The sequence below is a fragment of the Lagenorhynchus albirostris genome, chromosome 5 (assembly GCF_949774975.1).
Source record: "Lagenorhynchus albirostris chromosome 5, mLagAlb1.1, whole genome shotgun sequence".
NCBI lineage: Eukaryota > Metazoa > Chordata > Mammalia > Artiodactyla > Delphinidae > Lagenorhynchus > Lagenorhynchus albirostris.
Genome location: NC_083099.1, coordinates 131,310,792 through 131,326,649, shown reverse-complemented (window position 1 = coordinate 131,326,649; position 15,858 = coordinate 131,310,792). Strand labels below are relative to the sequence as shown.

At 37.3% G+C, this 15,858-nt stretch overlaps 2 protein-coding genes across 2 annotated transcripts; both read right to left on the bottom strand.

Annotated features, from left to right (window-relative positions):
- Positions 1–2,068: 2,068 nt before the first annotated feature.
- On the bottom strand, positions 2,069–10,808 carry LOC132520318 (keratin-associated protein 13-1-like). Its single transcript, XM_060149076.1, is given in 2 exon segments — positions 2,069–2,123; positions 10,333–10,808. Coding segments are annotated over 2 exon segments (507 nt in total). The 5' UTR covers positions 10,785–10,808.
- Positions 10,809–11,453: 645 nt separating this feature from the next.
- Positions 11,454–11,767, bottom strand: LOC132520317 (keratin-associated protein 23-1). The gene is given in 2 exon segments (XM_060149075.1): positions 11,454–11,653; positions 11,656–11,767. Coding segments are annotated over 2 exon segments (312 nt in total).
- Between the last annotated feature and the right edge of the window lie 4,091 nt (positions 11,768–15,858).

Here is a 15,858-nt window from a genome sequence, read left to right as displayed (position 1 = left end):
TAATAAAAGACTTCCACATTTAATTCTCTTTTTAAATATTATTTTGCCTCTCCCTGCTCTCATATAAATTTTAGAATCAGGTTTTCAATTTCTATTAAAATGCCTGCTGGCATTGTTGTTCAGAATATATTGAATCAAAATGTAAAATGGATGGCTAGTGGGAAGCAGCTGCATACCACAGGGAGATCAGCTCCATGCTTTGTGACCACTTAGAGGGATGGGATAGGGAGGATAGGAGGGAGATGCAAGAGGGAAGAGTTATGGGGATATATGTATATGTATAGCTGACTCACTTTGTTATAAAGCAGAAACTAACACACCATTGTAAAGCAATTATACTCCAATAAAGATATAAAAAAATAATTAATTAATTTAAAAAAATATTGAATCTGTAAATTAGGGATATTGAACAGCTTTCAATCTGTGATATATCTCTATTTATTTGAGTCTTATTTAATTTCTTTCTGCAGTATTTTATAAGTATTAATATGGGAATCTAGAATCTTGAAATGTGTTTTTAGATTGTAGATTTTAGACTTAATTTTTCATGTACTTTTGGTTTGTATATTGAAGTAAAATAGAGTTTTCTGTAGTAATTTTGTACATTCCTAGGATTTTTTATGTAGACAATCATTATACCTGTGAATAAAGACAACTTTCTTATTCACTTGCTGATATTTATGCCTTTTATTTGTTTTTCTTGTTTACTGCTCTGGCTAAGACCTATAGTACAATGATGACTGGAAATGTTGTGGGAATATGGTAATGTGGCTGATTTTGTGCGTGTTTATATGAGTAAGTAGTGTGCTATCTTCTCTATTCACAATTGATAAATATGTATCTTTTTAGTTTTACGAGCCTGTTGTTTATAGTGTCTAAGTATATCTGACCAAGGGAGTGAGTGAAAAATGACTGATATTATTAATCTAGTTCATTTAGAAGGCATTTGCAACAAAATCCCTGCTCTGTTATCCCCATGAGCCTGGGAATTCCATTTTCAAACTCTCCTGAGATCAGGAAATGGGGTCTTTACACATAGTAATTGACTAATTAAATGTCTAATTCAAGATTGCCAGACTCACTCTACCATATTATCCCTATTACCTCACTCTTTAAATTTCACTGTAACTCAGTTCAGTTCCAATATCAGAAGATGGAAAGAAAACTTTTATTTGATGATGTAAGAATTATAAAGGAAATGGCATTTAAAAATGAATCTAAAAGTTGAGACTCTCTTAAATATCGAAAACACAAAAGCTATGAGAATAGATAAGGGGAAATATATGAAGATGAAGTGAAATGACCAAAGCAGAGGGGAAAAATACACACGTGTTCAGGGAAGAATTGAAGTTCAGTTGGTTTATACTAAAAGGAGAAATTTATGTAGAAATGAGAGACAGAGATAGCAATGTAGGATGGGTACATGTGGATATGCTGCCTTCATTAATGATAGGTTTTATTATTTCTGTTCAGATTGGTACAATCATCTAATTGGGTACCTTTGCTCCAGCTTCTACCTGGATCAAGCCATTTTTACTCATTCTCCAGACTTAGCTTCTAAAATAGTTTCTCTGGGAAGCTTTGTTAACATCTCAGATTGTTATTAAGGTCTCATTGTAAAATGTACTTATATGTTGAAGAACAGCTCTTTTACAGCTTTACTTACTGTTGTAATTAAATTATTATTTGGTTAACCTTGCTAGTTGGTAAGTTCAGAGAAATGGGAATCCCACTTAAAAACCAGTTTTAAATTTTTCTTAATATAGAGAAGTATATGAATGAATGCATTCTCCCTGAAAAAAAAATGTAATAGAACATTTGTTCATCCTGCATTCCCTAAGAACAGAGCTAAATGAATATTATTTTGAGGACTGGTGCTGACAAGATGTTTGACAAGGTACTACTGAGGCATGACTAATAAAAAATATGGGAGTTAAGGCCGGGTTGCGGGGGGAGAACAAAGCTGTTACCTATAATCACTAATGTGACAAGAATAAATAAATAGAAATTGGTGAAATCAATTGCATGGAAATGACTCATGATGAGTTTCCTGGGAAACTAAATGCATTCATTCCCAGAAGTAAGAACCACATGCTGGCTGGTAAAAAGATGACTGGCAATTCCTGGAAATAAAGTTGCTTTGGCAGCAGGAGGTTGGGAGCTGAACCCCTGAGTTCAAATTTCATAGGGACATTGAGTGTAACAGAAGGACAAGGAATGCAGCAGGAGGAAATCAGAAATCTAGTTGGGGCAGGATCTAAGAAGGAGATAATGGGAATCTGGTAGAGAGTAGGGCTGCTTTTGTAAGGAACTGAAGACGCAGAGTCCCTGTTGCTGGAATATAGGGAAAACCTTATCTTGATCCTGATAAATTCAGAGTGGCATGGATATAGATACACTACCAAATGTAAAATCGATAGCTAGTGGGAAGTAGCCGCATAGCACAGGGAGATCAGCTCCATGCTTTGTGACCACCTAGAGGGGTGGGATAGGGAGGGTGGGAGGGAGACGCAAGAGGGAGGGGATATGGGGATATATGTATATGTATAGCTGATTCACTTTGTTTTAAAGCATAAACTAACACATTGTGGTAAAGCAATTATACTCCAATAAGGATGTTAAAAAAAAAAAAGCTTTGAATCTGGCCTCTGTATCCCAACACCAAATTAAATCTCAGAGACAGAGTTTTGGGTGAAGTAGAAAAGAATAGCTTTATTGCTTTGCCAGGCAAAGGGGGACACAGCAGGCTATTGCCCTCAAAACTGTGTGTCCCAAGAACTGGGGGGGAGGGGAGTGGCTGTAAGGAGTTTTATAATCAAGGGGCGGGGTTACTAATAGGGACCGTGGTGCATGCAGGGCCCACATTCCCTCAATCCAGAGATCATCTGGTGTCAGGCGATGAGGGTTGAACTGTGACCTTCTCTGGAATGAAGAATGCTTCATCAAGTAGTTAACATCTTCCATTTGGTGGTGGTTTTAGTTCTGCAGAAGAGTTCAAATATATTGTTATGTGTTTCCCTTGAGGGGGAACCAGGACTCTGCCCCAAGTCTGTACCCGGTGTTTCTTGACTGCTCTTCCCTTATCTCTGCATCCCCTCCTTTTCCTGATTAGCAACGGTTTGAACCTGCCCTTTGGAACTCAGGAAAGGGGACACAGAAAGGCTTTTGTGCCCAGGAACTCCACAGGGCCCTGCTCAGTTTCAGAGGTAGGGGTTGGCTGTTTCTAGATTGTTGTATGGGATTGGGACAGTTTCTTGAGAAATAATGATAAAAGTTTTTATACTTTGATACTTATATATTTAAATGAGACTTTATTATATTTAACTTCAGCACCAGTTGTGATATTACAAATTTATTCTTTCCAACATTATAATTACTAGTTGTGTGTGAGTACTTCACTTTATGGCTGTATAAATATTATTGAAACTATCCCTGATTCTTCTTTAAAAGTAAGTTTGCTTTTTAACTAGAGTACTTCCGGAGGCCAGAGAACCACTTTCACATCTGAAATATGAAGGTAATTTTTAATCATCAGAGGCTGCTCCAACTTAACCAAAGTGGGCATTTGCATATGGGGATAACTTGGATTATCACATTTTCAAAACTTATGGAAGTTATAAACAAAATATGGTTATGTTCATAGGGAAGCAATCCGATATTACTATTTCAATTTCTGTCAGGGATGCCAAATAAAATTTCTATATTTTCTCTCATTATTTTGATCCCTTTAGATTTCCCAGTAATACTCTAAAAACCATGACTATTTCCCAAGCATTCTAATAGTGATGATGATGGTGATGATGATGTGGAGGAGAAGAAGAGAGAGAAATGACTGAAGGGGAGAGAAGATGAGATCGCGTGGCACAACTGAAATTACATTAAAATGAAATAGGAGGGCTTCCCTGGTGGTGCAGTGATTGAGAGTCCGCCTGCCCATGCGGGGGACACGGGTTCGTGCCCCGGTCCGGGAGGATCCCACATGCCGCAGAGCGGCTGGGCCCGTTAGCCATGGCCGCTGAGCCTGGGCGTCTGGAGCCTGTGCTCCACAACGGGAGAGGCCACAACAGTGAGAGGCCCATGTACCGCAAAACAAAACAAAACAAAACAAAACAAAATGAATTGATATTGCCCCTTAAAGATTTTGTCAATCTGGACTTCCCTGGAGGGGCAGTGGTTGAGAGTCCGCCTGCCGATGCAGGGGACACGGGCTCGTGCCCCGGTCCGGCAAGATCCCACATGCCGCGGAGGCCACAACAGTGAGAGGCCCGCGTACTGCAAAAGAAAAAAAAAATGAAATAGGAATTAGGAGTTCTGTTGTTAGCCTTACCATTAACTTCCTGAGAGACCAAGAAACGAATGCTTCTAGTTCTCAAGTTCTACATCTGTACAATAAGTAAGTTCAGCTTGGGGATCTATACAGTTACTTGTGTCACTCATATTTAATGTACTTAGGAAGAGAGTGAGACATTTTCATTTCCTTAAAGAAATGCCATCTTTGGCAAGTCTGGTTCTCTTTGAGCCACTCTCTTCTTAAATGCTAAAAGGACCTTAAAATATAATGAGCAAATTCCTCGCAGGTCTGCTTGAGGGTATAATGAAATACTAACGCTTAGGAAATTTCTTTAGATTCCTTGGCTCTATACAAAGATAGCATTTTATTTTTATGTTTGGCTCATTTACAGCAAGTTATATTTTTAGCAACTTATTATTTCCTGAAATTATATGTATATTTATAAAAACTTAGAAAATAACCATAAAAAATCAAACAGTATCCAATTTCATGGTGAGAGGCAACCAAAACGGACATATGGGCAGTTCTAGAAGCTCATTTTCAGCTGCTTTGAGTTTGAGACTTGGGAAGGCATTGAGATGAAACAAATGCCTTCTGAACCTGACCCTTCTAGAGCTTCTAGAGCAGCCCATGTATTTGTTTTGGTTTTATCTCACCTAGGTTTAGACATAACCTCCTTACATACACTTAAGAGAAATGAATCAGACTAGAAACTGGTTGTTGAAATGAAAAATTCAGATACTTTTGCCAACCAAAATGAGGCTAATTCAATGATAGTTAATGAAAGATCATAGGCATTTTTTCCTCAAGTTTACAAATGTATACTAATCCTTCATTTACTTTTTTTTATATGACCTGGAACATATGAACTAAATTATTTCCTTGTTTTTCCTAATTCCGTCCTTCTGCAGATACAAACACATAGTCAATTGTTCATGAGTGAATTCAGCTCTCCTCTGCTTCGGAGATTTATAGTCAGAGAAAGTTGTGCCTTCAGTGAAATTCCAGGAAATTACCATATTAAGACACTTAAAATTCTGAAGACATTAGTTTAGACCTTGCACAGAGTTAGGATTTCAAAGCCCATTCACAGGGGAATATTGATCTTTTGTTTTAATCCCACAAATGGACAAGAGAACAAAATTAGAAAATAAACAGATAACAAACCACCACATTGTTTTTGAATTAAGGGGTTTATTACATTTAATTCATGTGAATTTCATTTTGAGGAGAAAATCTATTGAAATAAATTCTATCACAAATGGTGACATTAGACGTTAAATTTGGTTTATTGTTCAGTTTACTGCTGGCAATACATTTTTAAAAGGTGAGAAATCAGTAGATATCAGATAAAAATAAACTACAAATTTTAAATAAAAAGAACCTCATATGGCTGTAAATTAACACCATTCATAAAAATTCAAAGAAAAAAATGGATGAAAATTTGGAAATATTTTAAAATGCATAATGATATAACCCAGTAAAATTTGAGAGGTACAGCTGTTTAGAAGGAAAATTTTAGATTTTAAAATATATATAACAATTCAAGAAAGCTTGAAATCAATTATTTTAGTACTTTATATGAGGAACTTAGAAAAAAATAGCAATTTAAACCAAAAGTAAATTTAAGATAGAAATAAGAAAGGAAAGAACAGAAATCAATGAAATAGAAGTCAAATATAAAACAGAGAAAAAAAACAAGGTCAAAATTTAGATTTTGAGAAAATCAATTATTTTAATTTTTAAAAGAAACATCGTATAAGAAAAGAAGTAACCAATAGCTTCACAAAATTTAAATAATTATTTGGAAAAATATTTATTTTTCTATATTCCAAAGCAGAATTAATTTTTTTTTTCATTTTTTCCAGTAGGCAAGGTAAATATCTTAGCCTTCCTCATTCTCCCTCTTTTCCAAACACTTCCTCAAAATAGCCCTGTTGGCAAACTTAAGAGTAACCACAGGATGAGCAGGGAGCAGAACTACTCTTAGACAAAGTGGAAAGTTAATCCATTTGTTTTCAAAGGGTATAGAATCTTAGTTCATAACCTCTGCACCAATCAAGGCTTATGGCCTCATTCTTTACTAGTTTATTTTCATCTTTAATTCTACATTTGTATTAAAGTGAATGATGAGGGTTATCAGTTGAAGGAGACTTCCCAGGAACTCAGAACCTGGTCAACCCAGCTCCAGCCTTGTATTGATTACTCTGTACAGTGTAGGTTTCCAGGGGAAGCTTTTTTTTTTTTTAAGAAAAAAACGTAATTATAAAACTGGGCATTTCCAAAATATGTGTGGTCTTTACCGTGGAAATATTGACTTGCAAATTTTTTTGTTTGTGAGTCTGTGTTCCTTAGATATGGATCCAATTCTTTCTGATATGAGAAGTGCTATTGATAGATTATAGTACTTTTTCAACTGCACCCACTTCTGGAAATTGTTGATCAAATCAGGCAGGGTCAAATTAATTATTTTACAGAAAATTTTTGAGGATAAAATTTTTCTGAAAACATTTTTATTTTTTCTTTATTTTTGAAGGATATTTTGAACTGATATAGGCTGACTTTTTAAAAAAAGCTTAAATCTTTAACTTTCTGTTTGAGAATATCCATAAGGTTGTTGTTGTTGTTTTTAAATGTACATATCTCTTAAAATTCCCTATATATTTATTAGTTATATCCATCTTTTTCTTAAATTATTCACATATCCATCATGAGCATTTTAGCCAACTAATTCTAATAAGTGTGTTAAATGTGAATTTCCTCTTATTGATTGTTATTCTTTTGATGGGGGCAGTAACACTTACATACTTTCTGACATTTTTTGTACTGTTTTATTGCATTATGACATTGTATATAAAAGAACAGTGTATCTTGTAGTATAAATATTTATATTTTTGTACACATATGATTATATAATTATGTAATTGATACACATATATACACACAAATATATATATGAAAATATTTTGATTTAATGTTTTCAAGAGAATGTAAGTCCTTTTTTCTGCATGTTAGATGGGTCAAGGGCTTATCAGTAATGTTCTTCTAATAACTGAGTTAGGCAGGCACCGTCTCTATTTTTTTTTAATTTTTTAATTTAATTTATTTTTTATACAGTAGGTTCTTATTAGTTATCCATTTTATGCATATTAGTGTATATATGTCATCTAATTTTAATCAGCTTGATTGAACCTCTAGTTTGCCTATACTTTGACCAGGTATTCTGACACTCCCTGATCTGAGCTCATTATTATATTTTATTTCAGCTGGGAGGGATATTGGCCCATAGTTTCAGACTGTTTTAGTTTGCCTTTGAAGTCATTTGAGTTTTGTACATTTTAGTTACTGTATTTTACAGTTTTTGCATTTTTCATTTTCATTTTTATATATTCAAGCACTCTGTCAAAATTCTTAAACTTGTCTTTAATTTCTTAAGAAAAATAACCACAATTATTTTTGTGTATATTTCTAATATGTTCATTATCTGGATCTCCTGTAGACTTGTTTGTACTCTATGTTGTCTCTTGTTCTTGTCTTGCTTTTTTTGCATTATTGATAGTTTTTAATCAATTACTATAGGTAATTAGAGGTCTATTTGCAGAAGAATTTACTCTGGAGGTACCAAGCTGAGGTAAGATTAGTAATATTGTCATATCATCAAGATGGATGTAATTCAAAGGTTGACTTCAGTTCCTGTGAAACATATTCTGTTTGTATACCCTTAAAATTCTAGTGGAGTTTTAAAATCCTATAATGTTTCAAAATCCTAGAATGTTTACCAATATCCCCAGTTCCTTACAATGCCATGGGAGTCTAATTCTGTTCATTCACACTATGAGCCCATTGACGTTTTTGGATTTAGTGGGCAACTCTAGGAAGAAATCAGTCCAAATACCAACATTTCTTTTGACTTAAAACCTCTCCTAATTTTGATCTAGCAGTTCTTAGCCTGGTAATGCTCCAGTGTTTGTGCACAGATTATTTTATCCAGTTTTACTAGCGTTCTAGTAGTGATTTGAACTACCCACTCTGATGCTGACAAAAGTTATACTTGGTAAATGATATTATGTTACACTTCTATATATAAGGATGGTTGGTAAAAATATTTATTTTACAATATATGCAAAATTATTTAGAATAGACAAGAAATCTGGTGTGAGAATTATCACTGGAAGTTGGTTCCAGTAAATTTAATAGGTGGAGAGGAAACCTAGGATTAATGTCATTAATGTCATTCAAAATTCAAACTTCAAAATGATGGAGTAATGTGCAGCCATTACAAATGCTATCTAAACCTATTTACCAAATGATTTAATTGCCCATTGTAAATTAATTGCCCATATATTCCCTGAACATACCAGGTAACTTTATATCTCTCTGCTTTGTCCATTCCATTTTATTTTTCCAAACTTTTTCGATTCTGTCCTATACTACTTCTGTTTTTGCTTTTTTTTTTTTGTGGTATGCAGGCCTCTCACTGCTGCGGCCTCTCCCGTCGCGGAGCACAGGCTCCTCCGGACGCGCAGGCTCAGTGGCCACGGCTCACGGGCCCAGCCACTCCGCAGCTCGCGGGATCCTCCCAGACCGGGGCACGAACCCGTGCCTCCCTCATCGTCAGGCGGACTCTCAACCACTGTGCCATCAGGGAAGCCCTCTGTTTTTGCTTTTAATAGGGGGTTCCATCTTTTAGGAAAATTGTGAACATCAATTTCTCTGTAAGACTGGGATCTTTGGCCGGATCTTGAGTCCCTTTGAACTTCCATTGCCTCATGTTTAAAAAACAAACAAACAAACAAACATGTAGCACACAAAAGTTATGTTCCTCTGAGTGCTATTTAAAGTTCTAAAGAAATAATTACTTGAAAATCTCTTTGAACGTTTATTTAGCTCAACACAAAGATAATGCCCTTTTATTATTAGGTTTGTCTCCTTTTCAAAATGTGTCCAAGAGCAATGTACCATTTTCTGAAATCTGTGTCCTATAAAAAAGATTAGCACATGACTATAAAAAAGTAAAAGAAAAGGATATCCATTTTTTGCTGACATAAAGGTTGTGGTTCTCAGCCATATATAGCCTGAGCCACTGGAAAGCATAGAGATAAAAACTCACACATCCTGAATCAAAATTCTTCACAACAAGAATAATTGGCTTCCTTCTTACATGCTGTAAAAAAACGACTTTCATGGAAAAGTACTTACTGAGATTCAAAAAGTCGGTCACTTCTACCAACCAACTTTGGATGAACTTAATAGAAGTTATTTAAGATTTATATTTAGTATTTTCTGAAAATATACAGACACAAGTTAGATTTATATTTAATTTTTGTTTTATGTGCAAACCTAGAACTATATCTAAATTTTATTCTTTCTCTCTGCATTCCATACATATCCATTAACTTTTGTGATTTTCTTCTCCTGTGAAGAGAGGTATAAGGACACATGATTTAAAGAACAAGGCTTTTATAGCTCTTGAGATGTTTATTTGTACTGTCTAATAATAATAACATATATGGATGCCAGAATAAATGTGTTTATTTACTTAATTAGATACTGTTAAATTTTGAAGGATATCTAATAATTGGATGATTTCCATCACCAATGCAGGTATATGATTTAAAGTTTAGGTTTGTTACTTAGTTTTACATTCTACAAGACCAAATCTGTAAGTTAGGTTGGGTGGCTGGCTGCAGAGTGAGTGAACAGCCAGTCTTTGGGGACCATGAAGAGGGTTGTTTCTTGTAAGAATAAAATAGTTGTCATTTGAGGTTTCCCTGGTGGCGCAGTGGTTGAGAGTCCGCCTGCTGATTCAAGGGACACGAGTTCGTGCCCCGGTCTGGGAAGATCCCACATGTCGCGGAGTGGCTAGGCCCGTGAACCATGGCCGCTGAGCCTGCGCGTCCGGAGCCTGTGCTCCGCAACTGGAGAGGCCACAACAGTGAGAGGTCCGCGTACCGCAAAAAAAAAAAAAAAAAGTTGTCATTCTACCAAAAGATCTAGACATTGAACAAATTGGTCTTTAGAAGCCAGATCCACAGATAGGCCGAAAATCAAAATAGGTTGGGTGGCAGAATCTGGATCCATAGCCCAAGGTAGGAGAGCCCTGGACTCTATAACCCAGGGGTCTGAAGCCACTGGATCCACAGCCCAGTGAGTAGCAGCTTCTGGATCCAGAGCTCAGGGAGCAGCCTCTGCTGGACCTAAAACCCAGAGACCCAGCATATATTGTCTAACAGGGATGGTAGAGAGTGGAGGTCCTCGGACAGTAGCAGGATGTCTGGCAAGGACTGGACACCGCACTGAATGGCTGGCACATTGTGGGCTCATAGCAGGTCTCCTGACAGCTACTGTAGAGAGAGGAGTCCAGCTGGCAGGTGCTGGGAGAGTAGAGATCAGTGCTATAGACCAGGTTGCTGGAGTAGAAGGAGTCTGGGTAGTGCAGATGACTCCCAAGGGAGCTGGAGGAGAAGTTTCCAGAGCAGCAGTTGTAGGACATGTTGACAGGGGATGTGAGTTCAGCTGAATTAGACTGACAGTATTTTGTGGCATTAGACTGAGAATATTCTGTGGTATTTATATACTCTAAGAAATAGGTGTTTACAGCTACAAGGTCACCATTCCTACATGTCTGCTCCCTCATGTGCATAGTATTACTTCAATCATCATTTCTGTAATTGCAGCTGCATAGTTCCCTACACGTTGTATTTATGGGTGCTATAATAGTTTTGGTTACAACACAAAGCCAATAAGCTAGTCATGTCACAAATGCTATGACCGTTTTATATTAATGACCATCCCATCACAGCCAAGAATGTCGCTCCTTCCTGGTATACGCTGCATGTGTATCTGCGTCTGGCTTTGCTGGGGTATGCATTCCTTCTAAGGGTGGAGATCAAAATGGTACCATCTTTCTTTTTTATTTGGTTAGAGGCATAGCTTTGGCCTTCTAAAAAGCCTTCTAAAGATTGAAACTACTTGTGACTATTCATTTTTTTCTCCAAAATTAATTTCCAAGTATTAAATATTAATGCAGATATCTCATATCCAGTGGAGAAAGCCCAGCAATGTTACAAATGGAATGGAGGAGAGCTACTAACAGAGGGAACCCTGGGTCTAAAGCCATTGGATCCACAGCCTAATGAGTAGCAGTTTCCAGATCCAGAGCTCAGGAAGTTGCAGCTGCTGAACCTAAATCCCAGAGACCCAGGGTAAGTTTTCCAGCAGAGTGTGGAAGTCCTTGGGTGGTAGCAGGATGTCTGGCAGCGACTGGACACCACACAGGATGTCTGGCACCTGGTGGGCTCACAGCAGGTCTCCTGACTGTAGAGAGAAGTCCAGCTAGCAGGTGTTGGGAGAGTAGAGGTCAGTGCTGTAGACCAGGTTGCTGGGGTAGAAGGAGCCACGGGAGAAGCCTGGCTAGCACTGGTAGCCCCCAAGGGAGTGGGAGGAGAAGTTTCCAGAGCAGCAATTGTAGGACATCTTGACGGGAGATATGAGTTCAGCAGAAATACACTGAGAATATTCTGAGGTCTAAGGTCATCTTGTGGACTGGGTAATTATATACTCTTGTCAATGGTTCGGCACAGTACTGGTGCAATCCTCTCACATTTTTCACTCCTCTTCTGCATGTGTGTAATTCATTAATCGTCTCTGTAATTGCAGTTGACTAGTTTCCTACTTATTCTATTTACTGGTGCCATGATTTGTTATAACACAAAGCCAATGACCATTCCTGTACAGAAAATCTAGGACAATTTGTCAGTTATCTTCATCCTATTAAGGCCAGGAAAGCCCATTTTTTACTTCCTGGCCATGACTCCATGTATATCTACTCCTGCTTTGCTCTGGGATTTCTTCTGTCACTTTTCTACCATGTCAAGTGATCAGTGGCATAACTTTGTTTTTTATAAGGATGCTTCTAATGATTGATTCTACTTGTCACTACTGATTCACATTCTTCAAATTTATTTTCCATCTATCACATATTATTATACAGTGCTCCTCATATCCAATGGAGGGAAGAAAAATAACACATATTGAGAAATGGTTAGAAACAGAAAGGAATCAGGCAAACATTTAAAGACAAAGTGACTCCAGAAGACTGAATTAAGATGGAACCACAGGAAGAAACTGATTTGGGGCATGTGAAGAGGGAGTGGGGATAATGACGGTAGTTTGAGAAACTGGGAAAAGGGATGAAGAGACAGGGATTTCAGGTATCTCTTCTACTTGCTTTGAGACTATGGATCTAAATGCCATTACAAAACAACACTTCAAAAATGAATATAATTTATATATTTTCATATATTTTTATTTACCTCATAAAAATTTTAAAAGAACCTGGGTTCTGCATCCTAGAACAACTCAGGCTTTTCTCTGTTCATACTGTGAATGATTTTTGTGCATTTTTCAAAGTCAGTTCCTTTTCTGTAATTTCTTTCAAAAATATAAAATATTTTCCCTTTGTCACCCCTGTTCTCCATTTTATTTTTTCTGTTGTATAATATAATAGCTGAGTGCTAATTTCCAGTGGGCTAATTATATCAGATAAACTTGCACTGAAATAAACACAGAAATTCTTTAGGATGAAGGAAAATAATCTTAAAAGGAAACATTAAGTTTCAAGAAAGAATAGAATATTTGCTAGTTGGATTCTCCAGGAAGCAGGCACTGAGACAGGAATGGAAGAACAAAAAGTTTGTAAGAGAGTAACACTTGTGAAAGAAAAAAAGCCATTCTACCACCTTGTTCAGTCATTGACAAGGGGCTGCCATGAGAAAAACCTGACCTTGGCTTGAAATCCGAGGCAGATTCCAAGGAAGCCAACAGAGAAAGGCTGTCAGATAACCTCACTTGTCACATCTGGATAGCTATTCCTTTTTTGAAGTGATGTGATGTGAGTTCCAGTGCAGATCTGTACCTGTCACAGTCCACCATTTTCACCTTGAGGGTCAACTTATCAGGAGAGAGATTCTCCGTAGCTCTGGTTGGCCTCTCTTCCTGAGGGGAAATGTTCAAGTGTGACTGGGTGGGATGAAACGCACTGTCACTGCATTTGATCTTGGAGCTGAGATGGGTACTCATTATTCCCCTCCTTCACAATCCATTAGAAATTTGCTTCACCCTCAGCTACCACTTCTTTTGGTCTCAGTGGATTTCTTGGTGGTATTACCTATGCCCTTTTCTAAGAAGTATGAACACTGATAACCATACCCTTTTCTTGCTATAGTTACTGCATATGACAAATCACATCAATTGGGTGGGAATTTTCAAGGGCCATCCAAGTAGATCGACTGAGCTCCACACATACTCCCTCTTACCCTCACTGTGTAACAGTAACCCTACTATTTTCTACTAAACAGGATCATCTACCCTTGGATTAGATGGTAACTCTTTTTTTTTTGCTTGCTGGTACCTGAAACAAGGAACTCGAAGTGCTCAGCCAGCAGTCATAATTGTAGTTCAATGAGACCCTTGGTATGTCCGTTGGGAACAGGTCTTCTATCCTTGGAAATTCCAGTTGCAGAAATAGGAAGCACAAAGTTCTTAAACAGGTCATTGGGGATGACAGTAAGTGGATATTTGGGACCCAATCTTTTAGGACATTGCTTCCATGCTCCAAGCAAACTTCAGCTTTGCTGTCAGTGGGGCTATTTAATGCACTATCAGGCAGACAGCTTCAGGGTCCTGTGGTTTTTGATATAATTTGTGGATCCCATTTCTTGCTGTCTCTACTATGAAGTGGATTTCCTGATTAGATGCTGCCTTGTGAGGAATTCCATGCTGGTGGATCAAGTTTTTCATCAGCTCCTGAATAATATTGCTGCTGAGATAAGCACAAAAAGCAGAGGCTTACTCTGAATAGGTAGTTATGTGTTTGAGGATGAACCACTGATCCTTTCAGGGCACAAGGGGGCCATGTTAACTTGTAACCAAGTGACCAGTTGGTTTCCTTGAGGAATAGTGCCATACTGGGAGTTTAGCATTAGCCTCCATTGCTGACAGATTGGACATTTGTAGTGGCATTAATTATATCAGATTTGTAAGTGGGAGCTTATGCTGTTGGACCCATTCATAGCCTCTTTGTTCACTTATTCACATGCTCATCTTGCTAGCATGGTGAGGACTTCTGGCAAAGGCAAGCTAGCTCGACTGACAGTCATTTTGTCAACTTGATTTTTTAGTTCCTCTTCCATGATAGATGCCTTCTGGTGGGCATTGAGAAGAAATACAAAGATCTTGACACTTTGGACCAACTTGCATATATCCATCCATATGTCTCTATACCAGATTTTATTGTCTGAATATTATATATTCTCCCTTCCAGGTTTTTAACTAGCTGCTCAGGTCAATTGCAACTGTCCAGGAATCTAGATGTGTCATCAACTGGGACCACTTTTCTCTTTTATACAAAGTGGATAACCAGGTGCTAGACATATGATTCTACACATAGAGAAAGCATATTTTTCTCACCATGGTGTTTAAAGGCATCCATGCAATGAGCCAATCCATCTGCAAGCCTTGCTTGGGCTTTTCCCTTCCTCCTTCAGCTGGTCATTTGAGGCACCAAATGTGACCACACATGTGATATGAGAAAGAGGTGGTGGTGCGGTGCTGGTCGGTGACATGGGGGTCTGGGCTTCTGCTCATGGAGCCTGCTTTCTTGTTCTGCTAGTGTTCATTCCTCTATGAGCTATTTCTGTCTTACAATGGATTGCTACTGAGTCCACCTGACTTCATGACTTGGAAGTTTCAACAGAAAGCAGCTCACGATGGACAGCTACAGATGCATGATCACTTGTCCCACAGTCAAGTTTTGTACCTCTACCAGGTCCAAGTAGTTTCCAAGGATCTGATTATCCAAAGATATGTTAATTTTCAACTACAGATTATAAGACCTTGTTCTACAACTTTATTTGCCTGCATTGTGATTTTCCCACTGAGGTGTGCCGTAAACTTCACATTGCAGTTTTATTGTATTTTTATTTTTTTCAATACCACAGATGCCACCAACACCATATGGTCTGCCAGATTGTTTGACCCAACCAGTAGGGTTGCTTGCATCTGAGACTAGACCTACAGAATCTTTTCCTGCTCCTGGTCTAAAGGAAGCTTTGTATTAGGCCAGAGAGGTACTTCTACTTGGGGAGTATGTTTGTTCCAGAACCCCAAAAAGTCTATCAGATGCTCTGCTACTTTATTTGTAGTAGGGGATTTAAGAGATTTAACTGTTTGTTATATATTTTATATTTTTATATTATGTTATATATTTAATATGAATATATATAAAATAAGGAAATATAATGACATACTATTTTACATAATATTTGACAAAAGTTTTATTTTATAAAGTATTTTAAAATGTTTAAATAAGTAGAAAATAAAATGAAAATGAGCAGGCAGAAAGCTATTTTAACAGTATGAATAAGAGAAGATGAATCCTAAGATTAATGTGATCCAAAACTCAAGATATCCAAAACTCAATATATCCAAAACAATGAAGTGAAAGAGACCAATTATACCTCTCTAGTTGATTTTCCACTACTAATCCATACAAATTGTAACTTGAT